At 42.9% G+C, this 15,275-nt stretch overlaps 2 protein-coding genes across 4 annotated transcripts; both read left to right on the plus strand.

The window, feature by feature from the left end:
• Nucleotides 1–852: 852 nt before the first annotated feature.
• LOC128757394 (amine sulfotransferase-like) lies at nt 853–10,948 on the plus strand. Of its 3 annotated transcripts, none has more exons than XM_053862644.1 (6): nt 853–994; nt 1,057–1,262; nt 1,681–1,807; nt 2,654–2,748; nt 2,826–2,997; nt 3,058–3,167. In XM_053862644.1, the coding sequence occupies exons 1-6, from the start codon at nt 853–855 to the stop codon at nt 3,165–3,167; spliced, it is 852 nt and encodes a 283-aa protein (XP_053718619.1). The 3 variants fall into 3 exon arrangements, with proteins under 3 accessions (XP_053718619.1, XP_053718620.1, XP_053718618.1); XM_053862645.1 differs by lacking the exons at nt 1,057–1,262; nt 1,681–1,807; nt 2,654–2,748; nt 2,826–2,997; nt 3,058–3,167 and adding exons at nt 8,780–8,985; nt 9,522–9,648; nt 10,422–10,516; nt 10,594–10,765; nt 10,826–10,948 and having other exon boundaries at nt 920–994; XM_053862643.1 differs by lacking the exons at nt 853–994; nt 1,057–1,262; nt 1,681–1,807; ... (1 more) ...; nt 2,826–2,997; nt 3,058–3,167 and adding exons at nt 8,444–8,720; nt 8,780–8,985; nt 9,522–9,648; ... (1 more) ...; nt 10,594–10,765; nt 10,826–10,948.
• Nucleotides 10,949–12,523: 1,575 nt separating this feature from the next.
• LOC128757740 (amine sulfotransferase-like) lies at nt 12,524–14,860 on the plus strand. The gene is made up of 6 exons (XM_053863247.1): nt 12,524–12,665; nt 12,728–12,933; nt 13,535–13,661; nt 14,345–14,439; nt 14,517–14,688; nt 14,751–14,860. The coding sequence occupies exons 1-6, from the start codon at nt 12,524–12,526 to the stop codon at nt 14,858–14,860; spliced, it is 852 nt and encodes a 283-aa protein (XP_053719222.1).
• Nucleotides 14,861–15,275: the final 415 nt, after the last annotated feature.

Here is a 15,275-nt window from a genome sequence, read left to right on the forward strand (position 1 = left end):
CTCCTCTTTACTGTCCCAGGGAATCACCATATTACCAGCAAACATCTATGTCCAGGTTTGCCTCTGACTGAGCATTGGCTTAAACTCCAGATGAACGTGGGACCTACAGCACTTGCTGCATGTCTGGAGTATTGACCATAATGCAAATCTATGTCCACAGTTAAAATGCCTCCATTCCATCACTAGTGCTCCTGATATGTGTGGTCCCACCACTACGGATAGTTTTACTACTGCAGAAATAAGAGGAAGATGAAAAAGAATGATGAGTAAATCAATGTTATGACTACTAGTCGGTGTTGTATTGGAGCAGCAGGGGGCGCAGTGCTGCCAACAAAAGCGAGGTCACCTGAGGTGCTTTCATTTCATTTAAAACTGCGCAGGTCGTGTCTGACACACAGGAAAAGTTGACACTTAAAATAAACGAATGCAGAGCACACAGAATCTCACTTAAAAGCCTTTTGATCTCGATTTCTTTATTTTTATTTTTATTTCTTTTATCAACCAGATTTTGATTTTAGAAAACGAGTGTAGCTTCATTGGCTGACTGGCTGTGGAAAGCCCTAATGGGAAATGTGGCCAATATATATCCTTTGATTTAAACACAAGGTTTGTGCCAGTTCAGTTGAAAACCTTTTAACAGCAGTAAAATAATAAAACTCCAAGTTTTTCTATCACACCACAAGTAGAGCACACTCTGCATTCATTCTGCATAATTATTTTTTCAACTTTTTCAAGTCCCAAGAGGGTTGTACACTGGACTTGTATTTTTATTGTTGACCTTTAACTCACAGACAAGATGCCATATAAATCAAAGTCCAACGACTAAGATTCTACGTGACGACAGGTATCAACATGGAGCAGGTCTCTGAGAAGCTCTACAAGTACAAAAACTACAATTTTCCTGCAGGCCTCACGACAGCAGAGTACATCGATGGGCTGCAGAACTTTGAGATACGAGACAGTGACATATATCTGGTGACGTATCCAAAATCAGGTAAGATTTTCAGTTCTTTTCTGCCACTAGAGAAGAGAGATGATGTTTGTGCTGGCACCCAGGAACAATCTGGACTCAGCAGATCACAGTCTCGATTGTCAGTTTCGATGGTGAGAAAAAAGAATATCCCAACAACTACGATGAGATGCCGTGGCTGGAGTACTTGGATGGGCGAGAACCTTACTCCACACGTCCATCACCAAGGCTCTTCAGCTCTCACCTGACGCCAGCTCTCATGCCACCAGGGCTGAAGGAGAAGAAGGCAAAGGTCAGAGCTCAAGATGAAGATGGAATAGGACCACATAACATTCTCAGAGAGATACGATCAGTTTTTAATATTGAAACCTATTGTTATTTTCTGCATGTTTTATGACTCAACATCATCAGACATGTAGTTCACAAAAAGTGATGGCAAAAAAACAAAAATCAGTACAAAGATATTACTTCTTTTATGAGATAATTTTCTTGATGTCTGGGTTCTTTCTACAAAATTTCCCTGTAACAATCTGTCAAACACGCTCGAGCCTCTCGAAGCGTTTGCAAAAACTTAGACTGAGTACAATTGTTCTTTCTCCATTAAAACCACTTCTCTCTCATTCCCTTTTTAGGAGTTGTTGTTTATGTTTTTTTTAAACCAAAATATTCTATATTTCTTATTTGCTAATGTATCATGTTTTGTCTGTCAGATCATTTACGTGATGCGAAACCCAAAGGATGTTGCTGTGTCCTTTTACCACTTCTCTAAAATCGTCTGTGACCTGGAGACGCCTCAGAGCTTCGACCAATTCTTGGAGGACTTCTTACAAGGAAATGGTGAGAGTTTGTCTTTCCTTCATCTGAGTCTGATCATGGAGCCATTTCAAGATGTGAGACGCAGGCTGGTTCTGCTCAAGGCTTCTGCCTCCCCTCGATTTTAATTGTTTGTCAAGGTGATCAAGCTTTCATGACTCAGTCAAACGGATCAGTGATAGTGATGCTATCGAATAAGCAGCAACATTCGCAGCTCTAAAATGCTGTTTACAAAATGTGTTAGCAAAAAATGAGATAGAAAATAGGTTCATTTTAAAATAGGTTCTAAAATGATTAAGGTCTAACTTGCTCAACCTTATGCAACAGAGAACACGATGTCACGTGAGGGACGAGTCTCTCTTTCAGCACGACAGCTCACGTGCCAAGCTGCCAACAACACCAACATCAACAACAATGGAGGGAGGAGAGAGACACACATTTCCTAGATGAAAATACAGTCACTATTCTGAGTTTGTGTAGTGACAGATGACAATATTGGGACAATATAAGGACTGATCTTGCAAACTAAAATCTAAAATAGTATTAATCTAAACCATCTAGACTTTTCCTGATTTCCAGGAGGGGAGGGAAGGGTTTCTGACACGCAGAGCAGAGAAGGTTTCCCTACAAATTCACACACCATCTGCTGGAAAGGGGATGAGTGCAGTGTTAAGTCAGGAAACAACATGAGAAGTGACCCACCTTGAAAATGTCAGGCATGTGTGGCACTGTGTCTGTAGCTGGTCAGTTTCTTCTGGTGGGACAGTAACAGTTTCAAAAGCCTAACCTCCATTTAAGTGTAACATGTCAGGCAGGAGGGGTGTGTGGAGGTTGGGGGGTTGATTCTATATTCATTTGCTAATTTGCCAGTGCTCGGTTCATCCTGGTTCGACCACATCAGAGCTTGGCAACAGGAGAAGGACAACTACAACATCCTGATGTTGAGCTACGAGGACATGGTGTTGGTAAGAGGTGGTCTCTCGACACTATGATGGACATGCATCTGTCCCAGTGAAGCAGGACTCTTCTGGTTCTACTCTAGGATCTGGAAGCAGCTGTGAGGAAGATCTGCAAGTTTCTGGGGAGGAACCTGAGTGATGCTCAGATCCAACATGTCGTCCATCAGTCCACGTTCAAGAACATGAAGAAGGATGAACGAGCCAACTACAAGTTTCTTCCAGAAGACAAAGTCAGTGGCGACTTCATGCGCAAAGGTAGCAGTGAAACACAGCAACCACATGATTTGGAGTCAAACTACATCTGACGTGTTGCAGGTAAAATCGGTGACTGGAAGAACACTTTCACTGTGGCCCAGAGTGAGCGAGTCGATCGTCTACTTCAGGAACGACTCAGTGACGTGCCGCTGAAGATTATCTGGGAGTGATGCTGGGATTTACCTCAAATTCTCCAGTAGTAGAGTCCTGCAGGGTTTCTGTGAAATAAAGTTAACTGTATCAAGAGAAATGTGATTCTTCTTTCTGTGATTACATTGTCCAACTGAACAGCTCGATGAGTAGAATTCTGAAACGAGTTCATTATGTTTTTACTTCAACTTGCTATTTTTCTCCCTTATTCGCTCACAAATACACACAAATTTCCAGCGTACATCTTTTCTTCTACGATCAAAGGCACCATGACTCTTATTTTAAATTCAGTGAAAAGTATTGGGATCATTTTAATTTCCCAAATAATTCATCATTTTCTCAAGTTGTTGTCCCAAACAGGGTTCTATGCCACATGTGCTCCTCTCATGACCTTCACTGTTGGTTACCTCGAGCCACTGGCCTTGGCTTCAGACTTTGATTGATTGGCTGTCCATCCAGGAAGGCACCTCCCACCACATATAAGCCCCTTTCCCCCCCACCACTTTGCTCCTTTTCCACACAGTCTTGATCACCATCAGTGCTTTTGGTTCGTAGTCATGGATCGTCGTGTGGATTGGGAGAGGGTTTGTTTGATGTCGCTGAACAGCACACGTCTTGGTGCAGCTCACTTGCAGCTACTTAACTCCTATTTGGCACTTCCCCCACAGTGGCTGAGTCCGGTTCTCCAGCTCCAGAACCAGCTCCTTTGGGCTGACTTGACAGGGGAAGATGGCCAGCACTTCCATGAAAAGGAGGTTGCCCTCAGTGTTTCACGAAGACGTCGCCGACACCATGCGTTCAGTGTTGGAAGGTGAGTATGGCCCAGTGGAGTCAGCAGAGACGGCCTTCCCTGTGAATGAGATGCTTGTTCAAGTCGGTGGGGGAGACACATTGAACCGGAGGAGGAGGATTTTTCATCTTCAGTGTACATGAAGACACAGAAGAAGGCCTCAAATCCTGTGTCCCAATACACGCGTCCATCACTGAGGCTCTTCAGCTCTCACCACGTGTCAGTATTTATGCCACCAGGGCTGAAGGAGGAGAAGGCAAAGGTCAGAGCTCAAAATGAAACAGTGATACATGAATGTGTGACACCATCTCATGGGCTTTGCTATGGGTGTTACTTCCAAAACAATGCTTTGGCAGTGAGAAAGCTCACATCACCCAGCAGGGGCAGTATAACCCTCCGCAATAAAAGGGGTCCACCTCTTATAATCTCCAGTTTAACTGATTCAGAGAAAGCTGGTCAGATGGACAGCACGCTCAGAGGCCGTCACACACATATTCGTGGAATCATGGTTGCATTCTGTAACCTGGAGTTTCTGCTTCATGTGTACTCTGCCCTCTCACCGACTTTGCTGTGGGTTACAACCAAGCGCAGACTTGTAAATAAATGTATTCTCAGCTGAACACAGACATGACCCACATGTTGAGCCTCCGTCAGGGTGCAGGTCTCAGGAAATTAAGCGTCTAACTGGGTGAGCTCCAGTGGTCCTGACATGTCAAGGAAAAAAATCGTATTGTGTACCAGTGCAACAGTGAGGAGCTCTGTAGAAGCCACCAAGCCAAGAGTAAAAGGTACCACAGAGACCTGCAGTAGTGTGTTGACTGGCTCCCTCGCTGCCGTCGTAGGCCCGAGTGCCAGGTGTTGTGAAGTGGTTTGAAGTAGGACCCTGACATTTTCTAAATTCCTTCCACGCACGAATTCCAATTCTGCCCGCAACCTTTGTTCCTCATTCCGCTTATGTTAACCTCCCAACTTCCATTCATTCTGCTTGTGAGCAGTTATTTAGTTTCACTTTTTAGTTATATATTTGTCTAGTTTATTCCTCGTGTGCGTGTGTGTGAGTAGCCACCACCACTGAGGGCTTTCAGTTTATCGCCACCTCGTTGAGCTTAACTCTGGGTGTGCTTTCTGTTCTCCCAGTTGTCAGGCTTGAGATTCTAATCCGCCTCTCTTGTTTTCCAGATTCTACCTGAGTCTCTGTGTGTTCATACCGGTCCGTGTTTTGGTGCCTGGCGCTCTTAGTTGTTATTTACTTGTATCGATTAAATCTTGGAATTTAATCACATGTCCTGTGTCATCTGTCGACCAACACTGACTGCACTTGGGTTCATTCCTCCGCCATCATGACAAGGTGAGCAGCAAAAACACTCACACGGGATACACAGCAAACAGCAGTAAACAAAACGAGGAATGAACTAAGAAGGTGGCAGATAACAAACGGAAAACAATGGCATGATAGGAAGAACTTTTCCAGTGGACACGAAGTGACCACCTGGCAACACAGTCTGGAACCAAGGTGTTAGGCTTGCCCAGCAAGGCTTGATTGCGGAAGTGGTCCCTGCTGTGTTGCTGTGAAGCTGGAGGAGGGGTGCGAAGCAGGACAGGAAATAGAAAAACACAACCGTTGAACGTTTACCACTTCTCCAAAATCTCCAAAATCTTTTCTGGAGTGGAGTGTAACACCTCAGACCTTTGATCAGTTCTTTCAGGACTTCTCACTTGGAAATGGTGAGAAGCTGTCGTTCCTTCTGTTATGTTCGAGACGCAGATCGTAACCCAGTTGCAGCAATGCAAGAGTCACAGGAGGCAGAAAGCGAGTCAAATACAATGGTTTAATAAATAATGCAAACGACACAACAAAAGACAAAAATCAATTCCAAAGCCTCACTGAACAGGGAAGAGTCCAACATAATGCATAACCAAACCGTGAGAATGAATCATGACACCTTCATCTCAATCCCATGAGATGAATCTCACGCTGCCAGTTCAAGTTATGAATCCCAGGCCGATTTCTGCCTCACCATGATGTTAATTGTTTGTCAAGTCGAACGTTCATGTTTTTGTCTGCGGTGTAAAAGAACAATTAAAAAGTGGCACCAGAACGGCTCTCCACTAAAATGCGTTTTGTGTTTCAATTTGCTTTTATTGTCTTTGATAAGATGGGCGAAACCTTCACTGATGTCCTCATATAACCAACAGATATGACTTGACTGACATGCTCAGGTCAAAGTTTGAACCTTGGCGAACATTTCACTCAGAGAGAAGTCCACACGACAAGGATGAAAAATGCAAGATAGAGACCAAGTCACCATGCTTTACTGTTTCTGTAATTCTGGTATCCCCAAATATATGTACCTAAAATGTTTTGTAAAAAGGTGTACATTAAGTGCTTTTAGCATCTCTAACTTTTCCATATTAATTGCTACATACAGTACAAATATACAGATGCTCTGAACTGTCATGGTAATTTATTTATATATTATCTTGTTCGTACGAGAAAAACAAAAAACAAAAAACATGTTCGCTGCACACAACTTAAGCCAGATCAGCAACGTACATGAAACAATGACATCACTGTCCGTGTGTCTTGACTTTCTCACAAAAGTTGTCATATCACAGCAATAACATCAAACTACAGAATGCAACTCATTCAACTCCAGCTGTTCTGGCCATGATAAATATTAATGCCAAATCTTCAGCTACTCTTTCATTAAACAACGTTGTAAACACAGATGTGAAAGTCAGTTTGGAACATCCACACATTCCATGCTGAACCTGACATCTGTTAAATGGTTAATTATGTATAATCAGTACGGCTCCAGATGATGATGTCATAATTCATGCTTTGATTCCCTCAGCAGCGGGTAATAACAAGCACGTTCCATTTATAGGAAGACTGGAGCACGGTTAGACACCACAGCAGGAACGGAACCTCAAACCTCTGAGATGATAGAGTCATTCTGGCCACCTGACTGTGGAGTGGACACAAACATCAAAGGCACAGCTACAGCCACATTCTGGAGAAAAGCACCTGTTGAAGGTTTAACAACATTAAAGAAGATGACCGAGGAGAATTTGATCACGTCTTCATTTAGTTGTCTAAGAATGAAAATGAAAAAAGATAAAGAGAAGAATACTACTAATTGCACATTTAGGAACAGTTTCAGACTACAATGGAGGTCAGCTCCCCTCCTCAAATAAGAAAACCACCCATATTTACATCCATACAGCGAGTGAATAGCCACCTTTGCCTTGCTTGAGGGGTTTGAGTACCTTAAGACCCCTGGTGCAACAGTATGTTGCCTAGAGATTCCAGAAATGACTGAGCAAAATGTACCGACGACTGGTGGTCAAGAGGTAACATGATTTTGTGATATGTCTGGAGAGGTAATTGATGTGATTGAATGCAAGGTGCATTGTATGAACTGAAAAGTCAAGCGCTCCAAACCGTCTAGTGCTCAAGGAAGAAAGCAGTAAGGAGTAAGAGGGAAAAGCCCTATATAGATGTCTATGTTTGTTCATGCGCATTGCTCAGAATTGTGTTGTTTTTAATGATGTAACTGGTCATAAGTGATTGTCTGTTGCTCTGCAAAGTGTGGTGTAGCTAGCTAGCTCGCTTGGGAAGTAGAGCGATGACTCATGGGCTCCAACAGGACCTGTATGATGTCACTCTTGCTCAGCAGCAGGCCAGCGTGAGCACCTGGTGGCAGGGCATGGATCAGGTGCTGTGGAGGAGTCCTGCCACAGGATACATACACATGACCTCTACCAGGTGTACAGACTCTGGGAGGCTGTGTGTCTGCTGTGTTGATGCCATCCATGCACATTTAATAGGCACGTGGTCTTTAAGGCCTATGTAACAGGTCTTTTTTTAAATATGTATTGGCACAAATAATCTTTACTTGTATTTTGCTTGTGTTCTTGACCATGGGACCAGTCCTCTGGTCATGTCCTGCCCCTCAGACAGATATTGTTATATTCCACTACCACAAATTGTTTAACTGCTGCAGAAATAAAAGGAAGATGAAAAAGAACGATGAGTAAATCAGTGTTGTTACTCTTAGTCCTTGTTGTATTTGAGCAGCAGAGGGCGCAGTGCTGCAGGAGGGAGAAGCAGAATGGAGATTGAAGATGAGGGAATAGCGGCGGTGAAGAGTATTTAGGGCCAATATTCAGAGAAGTGGACAGGTGAAGACGAGAGTGCAGGCGCGGTATTGCATGAGTGAATGGCTGCTTCATTGGCTGACTATCCTTTGATTTAAACAAAAGGTCTGTGCCGAAGCCCTTGAAGACCACGTGCCTGTTTTGTGTCAATTTGTTCAATTGAATACATTTCAACAACATTAAAATAATAAAACTCAAACTTTTTCTATCACACCACAAGTAGAGCACACTATGAAAGTGCAAGGAAACTTCTCCAATGAAGCAAAAAAGTATTAAAAAAAAAAGTTTTAAAAAAGTATACATTTATAATCCAATTTCCATTTGACGCACCTCATTCTGCATCATTTTTTCAACTTTTTCAAGTCCCAAAAGGGGTTTTTCACTGACTGTGTATTTTTTATTGTTGACCCTTCACACACATTCAAGATGCCAAATAAGTTCAGGTCAAAGTTTGGTCTCCTTCTGAAGCCTGGTGACAACATGGAGCAGGTCTCTGAGAAGCTCTTTAAGTACAAAAACTACAATTTTCCTGTAAGTTACACGACAGCAGAGTACATTGATGGGCTGCAGAACTTTGAGATACGGGACAGTGACATATATCTGGTGACATATCCAAAATCAGGTAAGATTTTCAGTTCTTTTCTGCCACTAGAGAGAGATGATGTTTGTGCTGTCACCCAGGAACAACCTGGACTCAGCAGATCATAATCTTGATCATGAATTTCGATGGTGAGAAAAAAGAATATCCCAACAACTATGAAGAGATGCCATGGCTGGAGTTCTTGGAGGGGCGAGAACCTTACTCCACGCGTCCGTCACCGAGGCTCTTCAGCTCTCACCTGACGCCAGCTCTCATGCCACCAGGGCTGAAGGAGAAGAAGGCAAAGGTCAGAGCTCAAAATGAAGATGGAATAGGACCACATAACATTCTCAAAGAGTTTCCAATATTTAAACGTTTTATTTTTTTTTATTTTCTGCCTCATCAGACATGTTAACAAAATGTGATGGCAAAAATGAATATAAAGGTACTACTTCTTTTATGACATTTACTTGGTGAATGTGCAAAAACTCAGTGTTATGTTTCGGTTTTTGTTTTCCTTCGTTCTGTTCAGCATCACAGCAGCGCAGCTGGATCCCATCCACTGATCAAGCCTTGCTGATTTCTATGCCTGAGTTCCAGTCTTCTGTGCTGTGAAGCTGAACAGAGCGAAGGAAAAGGAAACAACACACAGGAAAGCAGGAAATAACAAAATAAAAGCACACAAAGCCAGATCATAACACAGAGAACCAGGGTTACATCCATCTGACTACAATTATTCTTTCTCCATTAAATGCCCTTTTCTTTTACTCCATTTTCAGAGGTTGTTGTTTATGAGCATTTTGACTTTTAAACTACATTTTCCTATTTGCTATTTTCTGTCAGATGATTTATGTGATGAGAAACCCAAAGGATGTTGCTCTGTCATTTTACCATTTCTCCAAAATCTTCTGCGACCTGGAGATGCCCAAGAATTTCAACCAATTATTGGAGGACTTCTTACAAGGAAATGGTGAGTTTGTCTTTCCTTCCTCTCAATTTGATCATGGTGCGCTTTCAAGTTGTGAGACCCAGGCTGGTTGTGCTCGAGGTGTCTGTTTCCCTTTGTTTTTAATTTGTCAAGGTGATCGAGCTTTCATGACTCAGTCAAAGGGATCAATTGTGATGCTATCGAATAAATACGCTAAAATCCGCAGCTTCAAAAAGTTGGATACAAAAATGTGACAGAAAAGTAATTTGTTCATTTTAAAGTAGATTCTAAAATGACGAAGCCACAACTTGCTAAACTTCATGCAATGGAGAACATGATGTCACGTAAGGAACGAGTCACTCTTTCAGCACGACAGCTCACATGCCAAGCTGCCAGCAACACCAACATCAACAGCAATGGAGGGAGCTGAAAATACAGTCACTATTCTGAGTTTAACGACAGATGACAATATTAAGGACTTATCTTGCAAACTAAAATCTAAAATAGTAATAATCTAAACCATCTAGACTTTTCCTGATTTCCAGGAGGGGAGGGAAGGGTTTCTGCAGAGCAGAGCAGACAAGCTTTCTCTATAAATTCAGACATCATCTGCTGGAAAGGTGATGAAGATGAGCAAAAGGTTGTGCAGTGTTAAGTCAGGAAACAACATGAGAAGTGACCCACCTTGAAAATGTCTGCTTCTGGTGGGTTAGTTACAGTTTCAAAAGCCCCACCTCCATTTAAGTGTACATGTTGGAGTGGAGGGGGGTGTGGGGCTTGGGGGTTGAGTCCATATTAATATGCTGATTTGACAGTGTTCTGTTCGTCCTGGTTCGACCACATCAGAGCGTGGCAACAGGAGAAGGACAACTACAACATCCTGATGTTGAGCTATGAGGACATGGTGTTGGTAAGAGGTGGTCTCTCGACACTGTGATGGACATGCATCTGTCCCAGTGAAGCAGGACTCTTCTGGTTCTACTCTAGGATCTGGAAGCAGCTGTGAGGAAGATCTGCAAGTTTCTGGGGAGGAACCTGAGTGATGCTCAGATCCAACAGGTCGTCCACAAGTCCACGTTTAAGAACATGAAGAAGGATGAACGGGCCAACTACAAGTTTCTTCTTGAAGACAGAATCAGTGGCGACTTCATGCGCAAAGGTAACACTGAAACACAACAGCCACATGATTTGGAGTCAAACTACATCTGATGTGTTGCAGGTAAAATCGGCGACTGGAAGAACACTTTCACTGTGGCCCAGAGTGAGCGAATCGATCGTCTACTTCAGGAACGACTCAGTGACGTGCCACTGAAGATCATCTGGGAGTGATGCTGGGATTTACCTCAAATTCTCCAGTAGTAGAGTCCTGCAGGGTTTCTGTGAAATAAAGTCAACTGTATCAAGAGAAATGTGATTTTTCTTTCTGTGATTACATGGTCCAACTGAACAGCTCGCTGAATATAATTCCTTCACTAGTTCATCATGTTTTTACTTCCTCTTGCTATTTATCTCCCTTCATACACTGGAGAATATTGAAAATGCAAGTTTTCAGCATGCATCTTTTCCTCTATGATCAAAGGCACCTGGATTACTCTTATTTTAAATTCAATGAAAAAGATTGGTATCATTTTGATCACCCAAATAATTTGTTGCACAGTCCTCACCATTTTCTTCAGTTGTTGTCCAGAACAGGGTTCTATGTCATATGTGCTCCTCTCATGGCCTTGGCTGTTGGTTTGGCAAGTATGCAGCTTTAGCTTACTTCAGCTCCCTCTGCTCTCTGGTGGGACATTTTACAACCTGCTTGTACTTGGGATGCTCCTCGCTCAGATTCGCCTTGTTGAAGTCACCAAGCACAATCACAGTGGAGTCCGGGAAAATTCACTCCACATGCATGACCTGATCCGGGAGCACCTACTGAGCTTCATAGACGTCCTCACTATAAGACATTCCAGAGACGGAGAGCAGTGCTGAAAAATCACCGTCACGTCCATTAACCAGCGATCATTGATGTAGAAGCACACTCCTCCACCTTTGGTTTTGGTTCTTGTGAGCTCCGGAACCCGGTTCGTGCGGTGAAGCTGGAATCCCTCCAGATGAAATGCAGTGTCCAGCATGAAATCGCCCAACCATGTCTCCGTGAAACACAAAACACAAGTGGGTGGAAAGTCCCTGGTCCTTCTCAACATCAGCGCCAGTTCATCCATCTTATTACTGAGCGGGCGGACGTTGGAGAGGATTATCCCAGGAAGGCAAACAAGCGCACGTTTCCCTCTCCTTCTCAGTCTCTTCCACACTTCGAAACTGACACCAAAAATACTGGTAGTAAGTCATAGCCCTGATATTCATCACTGATGCCGTACGTAAGAATGCGTGGATGCTCCATCAAAACACAAAAATAAGCAAAATCACACACATGATAATTCCAGGCCAGTTCTACAGTGAAGCAATACACATTTAGATACAGCGTCTGACTAATAACTACAGATGATCACACATGTAAATCAGCATTTACAATTCAAGACATGTGTCTTGAATTGTAAAGTAAATTGTAAAATAAACACTGATGACACCAAAAAGCTAAACCCCAGCGCAACTCCAGTATCTACTAGCCAATGCAAAACACAAAAAAAGAACATTGTATACATATTGCACTTTCATAAATTTTTTCACGTTTTGCAAAACCTTTATGTGGATGCCCATTGACATGCAATTCCCTCTGTCATTGAACACACAATAAAGCCACAAAATTGAGCAAAAAAACCCTAGTGACATCATGACGCAGCTTCTTAAAGGGACAGTTACATTAGGTTTGCAGATTGAAAGTGTGTTTTTCCTGTTGACCCTTCACACACAGGTAAGATGCCATATAAATCAAAGTCCAAAGTTTGGTCTCTGCATGAAGCCAGGCATCAACATGGAGCAGGTCTCTGAGAAGCTCTTCAAGTACAAAAACTTCAATTTTCTAGCAGGTTTCACAACAGCAGAGTACATCGATGGGCTGCAGAACTTCGAGATACGAGACAGTGACATATATCTGGTGACATATCCAAAGTCAGGTAAGATCTTAGGTTGTTTTCTGTCACTAGAGAGGAGAGATGATCTTTGTGTTGTCACCCAGGAACAATCTGGACTCAGCAGATCACAGTCTCGATCGTCAGTTTCGATGGTGACAAAAAAGAATATCCCAACAATTTGGATGAGATGCCATGGCTGGAGTACTCGGGGGGGCTAGAACCTTACTCCACGCGTCCATCACCGAGGCTCTTCAGCTCTCACCTGACGCCAGCTTTCATGCCACCAGGGCTGAAGGAGAAGAAGGCAAAGGTCAGAGCTCAAGATGAAACTGTGATACATGAATGTTTGCATCACCTTCAAACAGGCTTTGCTATGGGTATTACTTCCAAGGCAATGTCTTGGCCCTGAAAAAGCATATGTCACCCTGCAAGGTCAGCATAACCCTCCGCAATGAAAGGGGTCCACCTCTTATGGTCTCCAGTTCAAATGATTCAGAGAAAGCAGGTCAGATGGACAGCACGCTCAGAGGCCGTCACACACATTCGATGAATCAAGGTTGCATTCTGTATCCCAGAGGTTCTATGCGCTTTGCCCTCTAACAGACTTTGCTATGGGTTAAGACCAAACAAAGACTTGTTGGTAAATATATTCTTAGCTGAACACTGCAAGACCCACACGTGGCACATCAGTCAGGGTGTAGGTCTGAGGAAATCAGGCACCTAACTGGGTGAGCTCCAGTGGTCCTGACATCATGTCAAGGAAAAATAGAATAGTTGGTGTAACCATGCACAACGGTGCCAGTGCAAAAGCAGGACCTGCTCGAGAAGACACAACGGCCTTTGAGAAATCTACTTCCTTTTGGCAAATTTCTTACAATATTTTTGAATATATTGATGTTTTTTTTCCTCAGATCATTTACGTGATGCGAAACCCAAAGGATGTTGTTGTGTCATATTATCACTTCTCCAAAATCCTTTCTGAAGTGGAAACGCCTCAGAACTTTGATCAATTCTTTGAGGACTTCTTACTTGGAAATGGTGAGAACTTCTTGTTGTTGATGTTACAATCAGCAGCAGCACCAAAAAGGCGCTTCACTGAAATGTGTTTTTAAATGAAGGCACAGACCTTAGCTGAGATGTGGTGAACATTTTTTTTTTTTTTTACCTGTGTTTCAATTTGCTTTTATTGTCTTAGATAAGATGTCCTCATATAACCAACAGATATGACTTGACTGACGTGCTTAGGTCAAAGTTTGAACCTTGGCGAACATTTCACGCAGACAGAAGTCCACACGACTAGGATGAAAACTGCAAGATACAGACCATGTCACCATGCTTTACTGTTTCTGTAATTCTCGTTTCCCCAAATATATGTACCTAAAATGTTTTGTAAAAAGAGCCACACTAAGTGCTTTTGGCATCTCTAGCATTTCCATATTAATTGATATATACTGCACATATAACTTGGTTGTCATGTACTGTAGGTAACTGGACTGAAGAGAGTACAGGTTTGTTGTGTTCCCTTGCTTCAAAAACCTGACCTAAGTTTGTGTGTCATGTCAGCAGACACTGTTAACTTTTAAATGCACCATTCCATTAAAGTCGGTCTTAGTGTTGTAGTTGAGACCACCTCGTCCAAAACAGAGTCGAGACCTAGACCATAGCACAGAGACCTACTGTCCCCTTGGCACTTATTAACCTGCTGACCACCGATTTGACAGTGGGCGCCTCATCCTGGTTCGACCACATCAGAGCTTGGCAACAGGAGAAGGACAACTACAACATCCTGATGTTGAGCTATGAGGACATGGTGTTGGTAAGAGGTGGTCTCTCGACACTATGATGGACATGCATCTGTCCCAGTGAAGCAGGACTCTTCTGGTTCTACTCTAGGATCTGGAAGCAGCTGTGAGGAAGATCTGCAAGTTTCTGGGGAGGAACCTGAGTGATGCTCAGATCCAACAGGTCGTCCACAAGTCCACGTTTAAGAACATGAAGAAGGATGAACGAGCCAACTACAAGTTTCTTCCAGAAGAAAGACTCAGCGGCGACTTCATGCGCAAAGGTAGAACTGAAAAACAGCCACATTCAAATACTTTGAATCTCACTGTAGCCAATGTGTTGCAGGTAAAATCGGTGACTGGAAGAACATGTTCACTGTGGCCCAGAGTGAGCGAATCGATCGTCTACTTCAGGAACGACTCAGTGACGTGCCACTGAAGATCATCTGGGAGTGATGCTGGGATTTACCTCAAATTCTCCAGTAGTAGAGTCCTGCAGGGTTTCTGTGAAATAAAGTTAACTGTATCAAGAGAAATGTGATTCTTCTTTCTGTGATTACATGGTCCAACTGAACAGCTCGCTGGATATAATTCCTGCACTAGTTCATCATGTTTTTACTTCCTCTTGCTATTTATCTCCCTTCATACACTGGAGAATATTGAAAATGCAAATTTTCAGCATGCATCTTTTCCCCTGTGATCAAAGGCACCTGGATTACTCTTATTTTAAATTCAATGAAAAAGATTGGTATCATTTTGATCACCCAAATAATATGACATAGAACGCAAACAGGGTTCTGTCTCAGTCTCTTCCACTCAGCCGAAAGGTGAACGAACTTCGAAACTGCCACCAAAAATACTGGTAATAAGT

This window comes from Synchiropus splendidus, chromosome 4, assembly GCF_027744825.2.
Source record: "Synchiropus splendidus isolate RoL2022-P1 chromosome 4, RoL_Sspl_1.0, whole genome shotgun sequence".
Classification (NCBI taxonomy): Eukaryota; Metazoa; Chordata; class Actinopteri; order Syngnathiformes; family Callionymidae; genus Synchiropus; species Synchiropus splendidus.

Bases quoted from the DNA above. Each gene is read 5' to 3' on its own strand.
- LOC128757394 (XM_053862643.1), top strand. From the start codon at position 8,525: ATGCCAAATAAGTTCAGGTCAAAGTTTGGTCTCCTTCTGAAGCCTGGT. The intron at 8,986-9,521 runs GTCAGAGCTCAA...ATTTTCTGTCAG, and splicing joins TGAAGGAGAAGAAGGCAAAG to ATGATTTATGTGATGAGAAA. The intron at 10,517-10,593 runs GTAAGAGGTGGT...GTTCTACTCTAG, and splicing joins GCTATGAGGACATGGTGTTG to GATCTGGAAGCAGCTGTGAG.
- LOC128757740 (XM_053863247.1), top strand. From the start codon at position 12,524: ATGGAGCAGGTCTCTGAGAAGCTCTTCAAGTACAAAAACTTCAATTTT. The intron at 12,666-12,727 runs GTAAGATCTTAG...GTTGTCACCCAG, and splicing joins GGTGACATATCCAAAGTCAG to GAACAATCTGGACTCAGCAG. The intron at 14,689-14,750 runs GTAGAACTGAAA...AATGTGTTGCAG, and splicing joins CGGCGACTTCATGCGCAAAG to GTAAAATCGGTGACTGGAAG.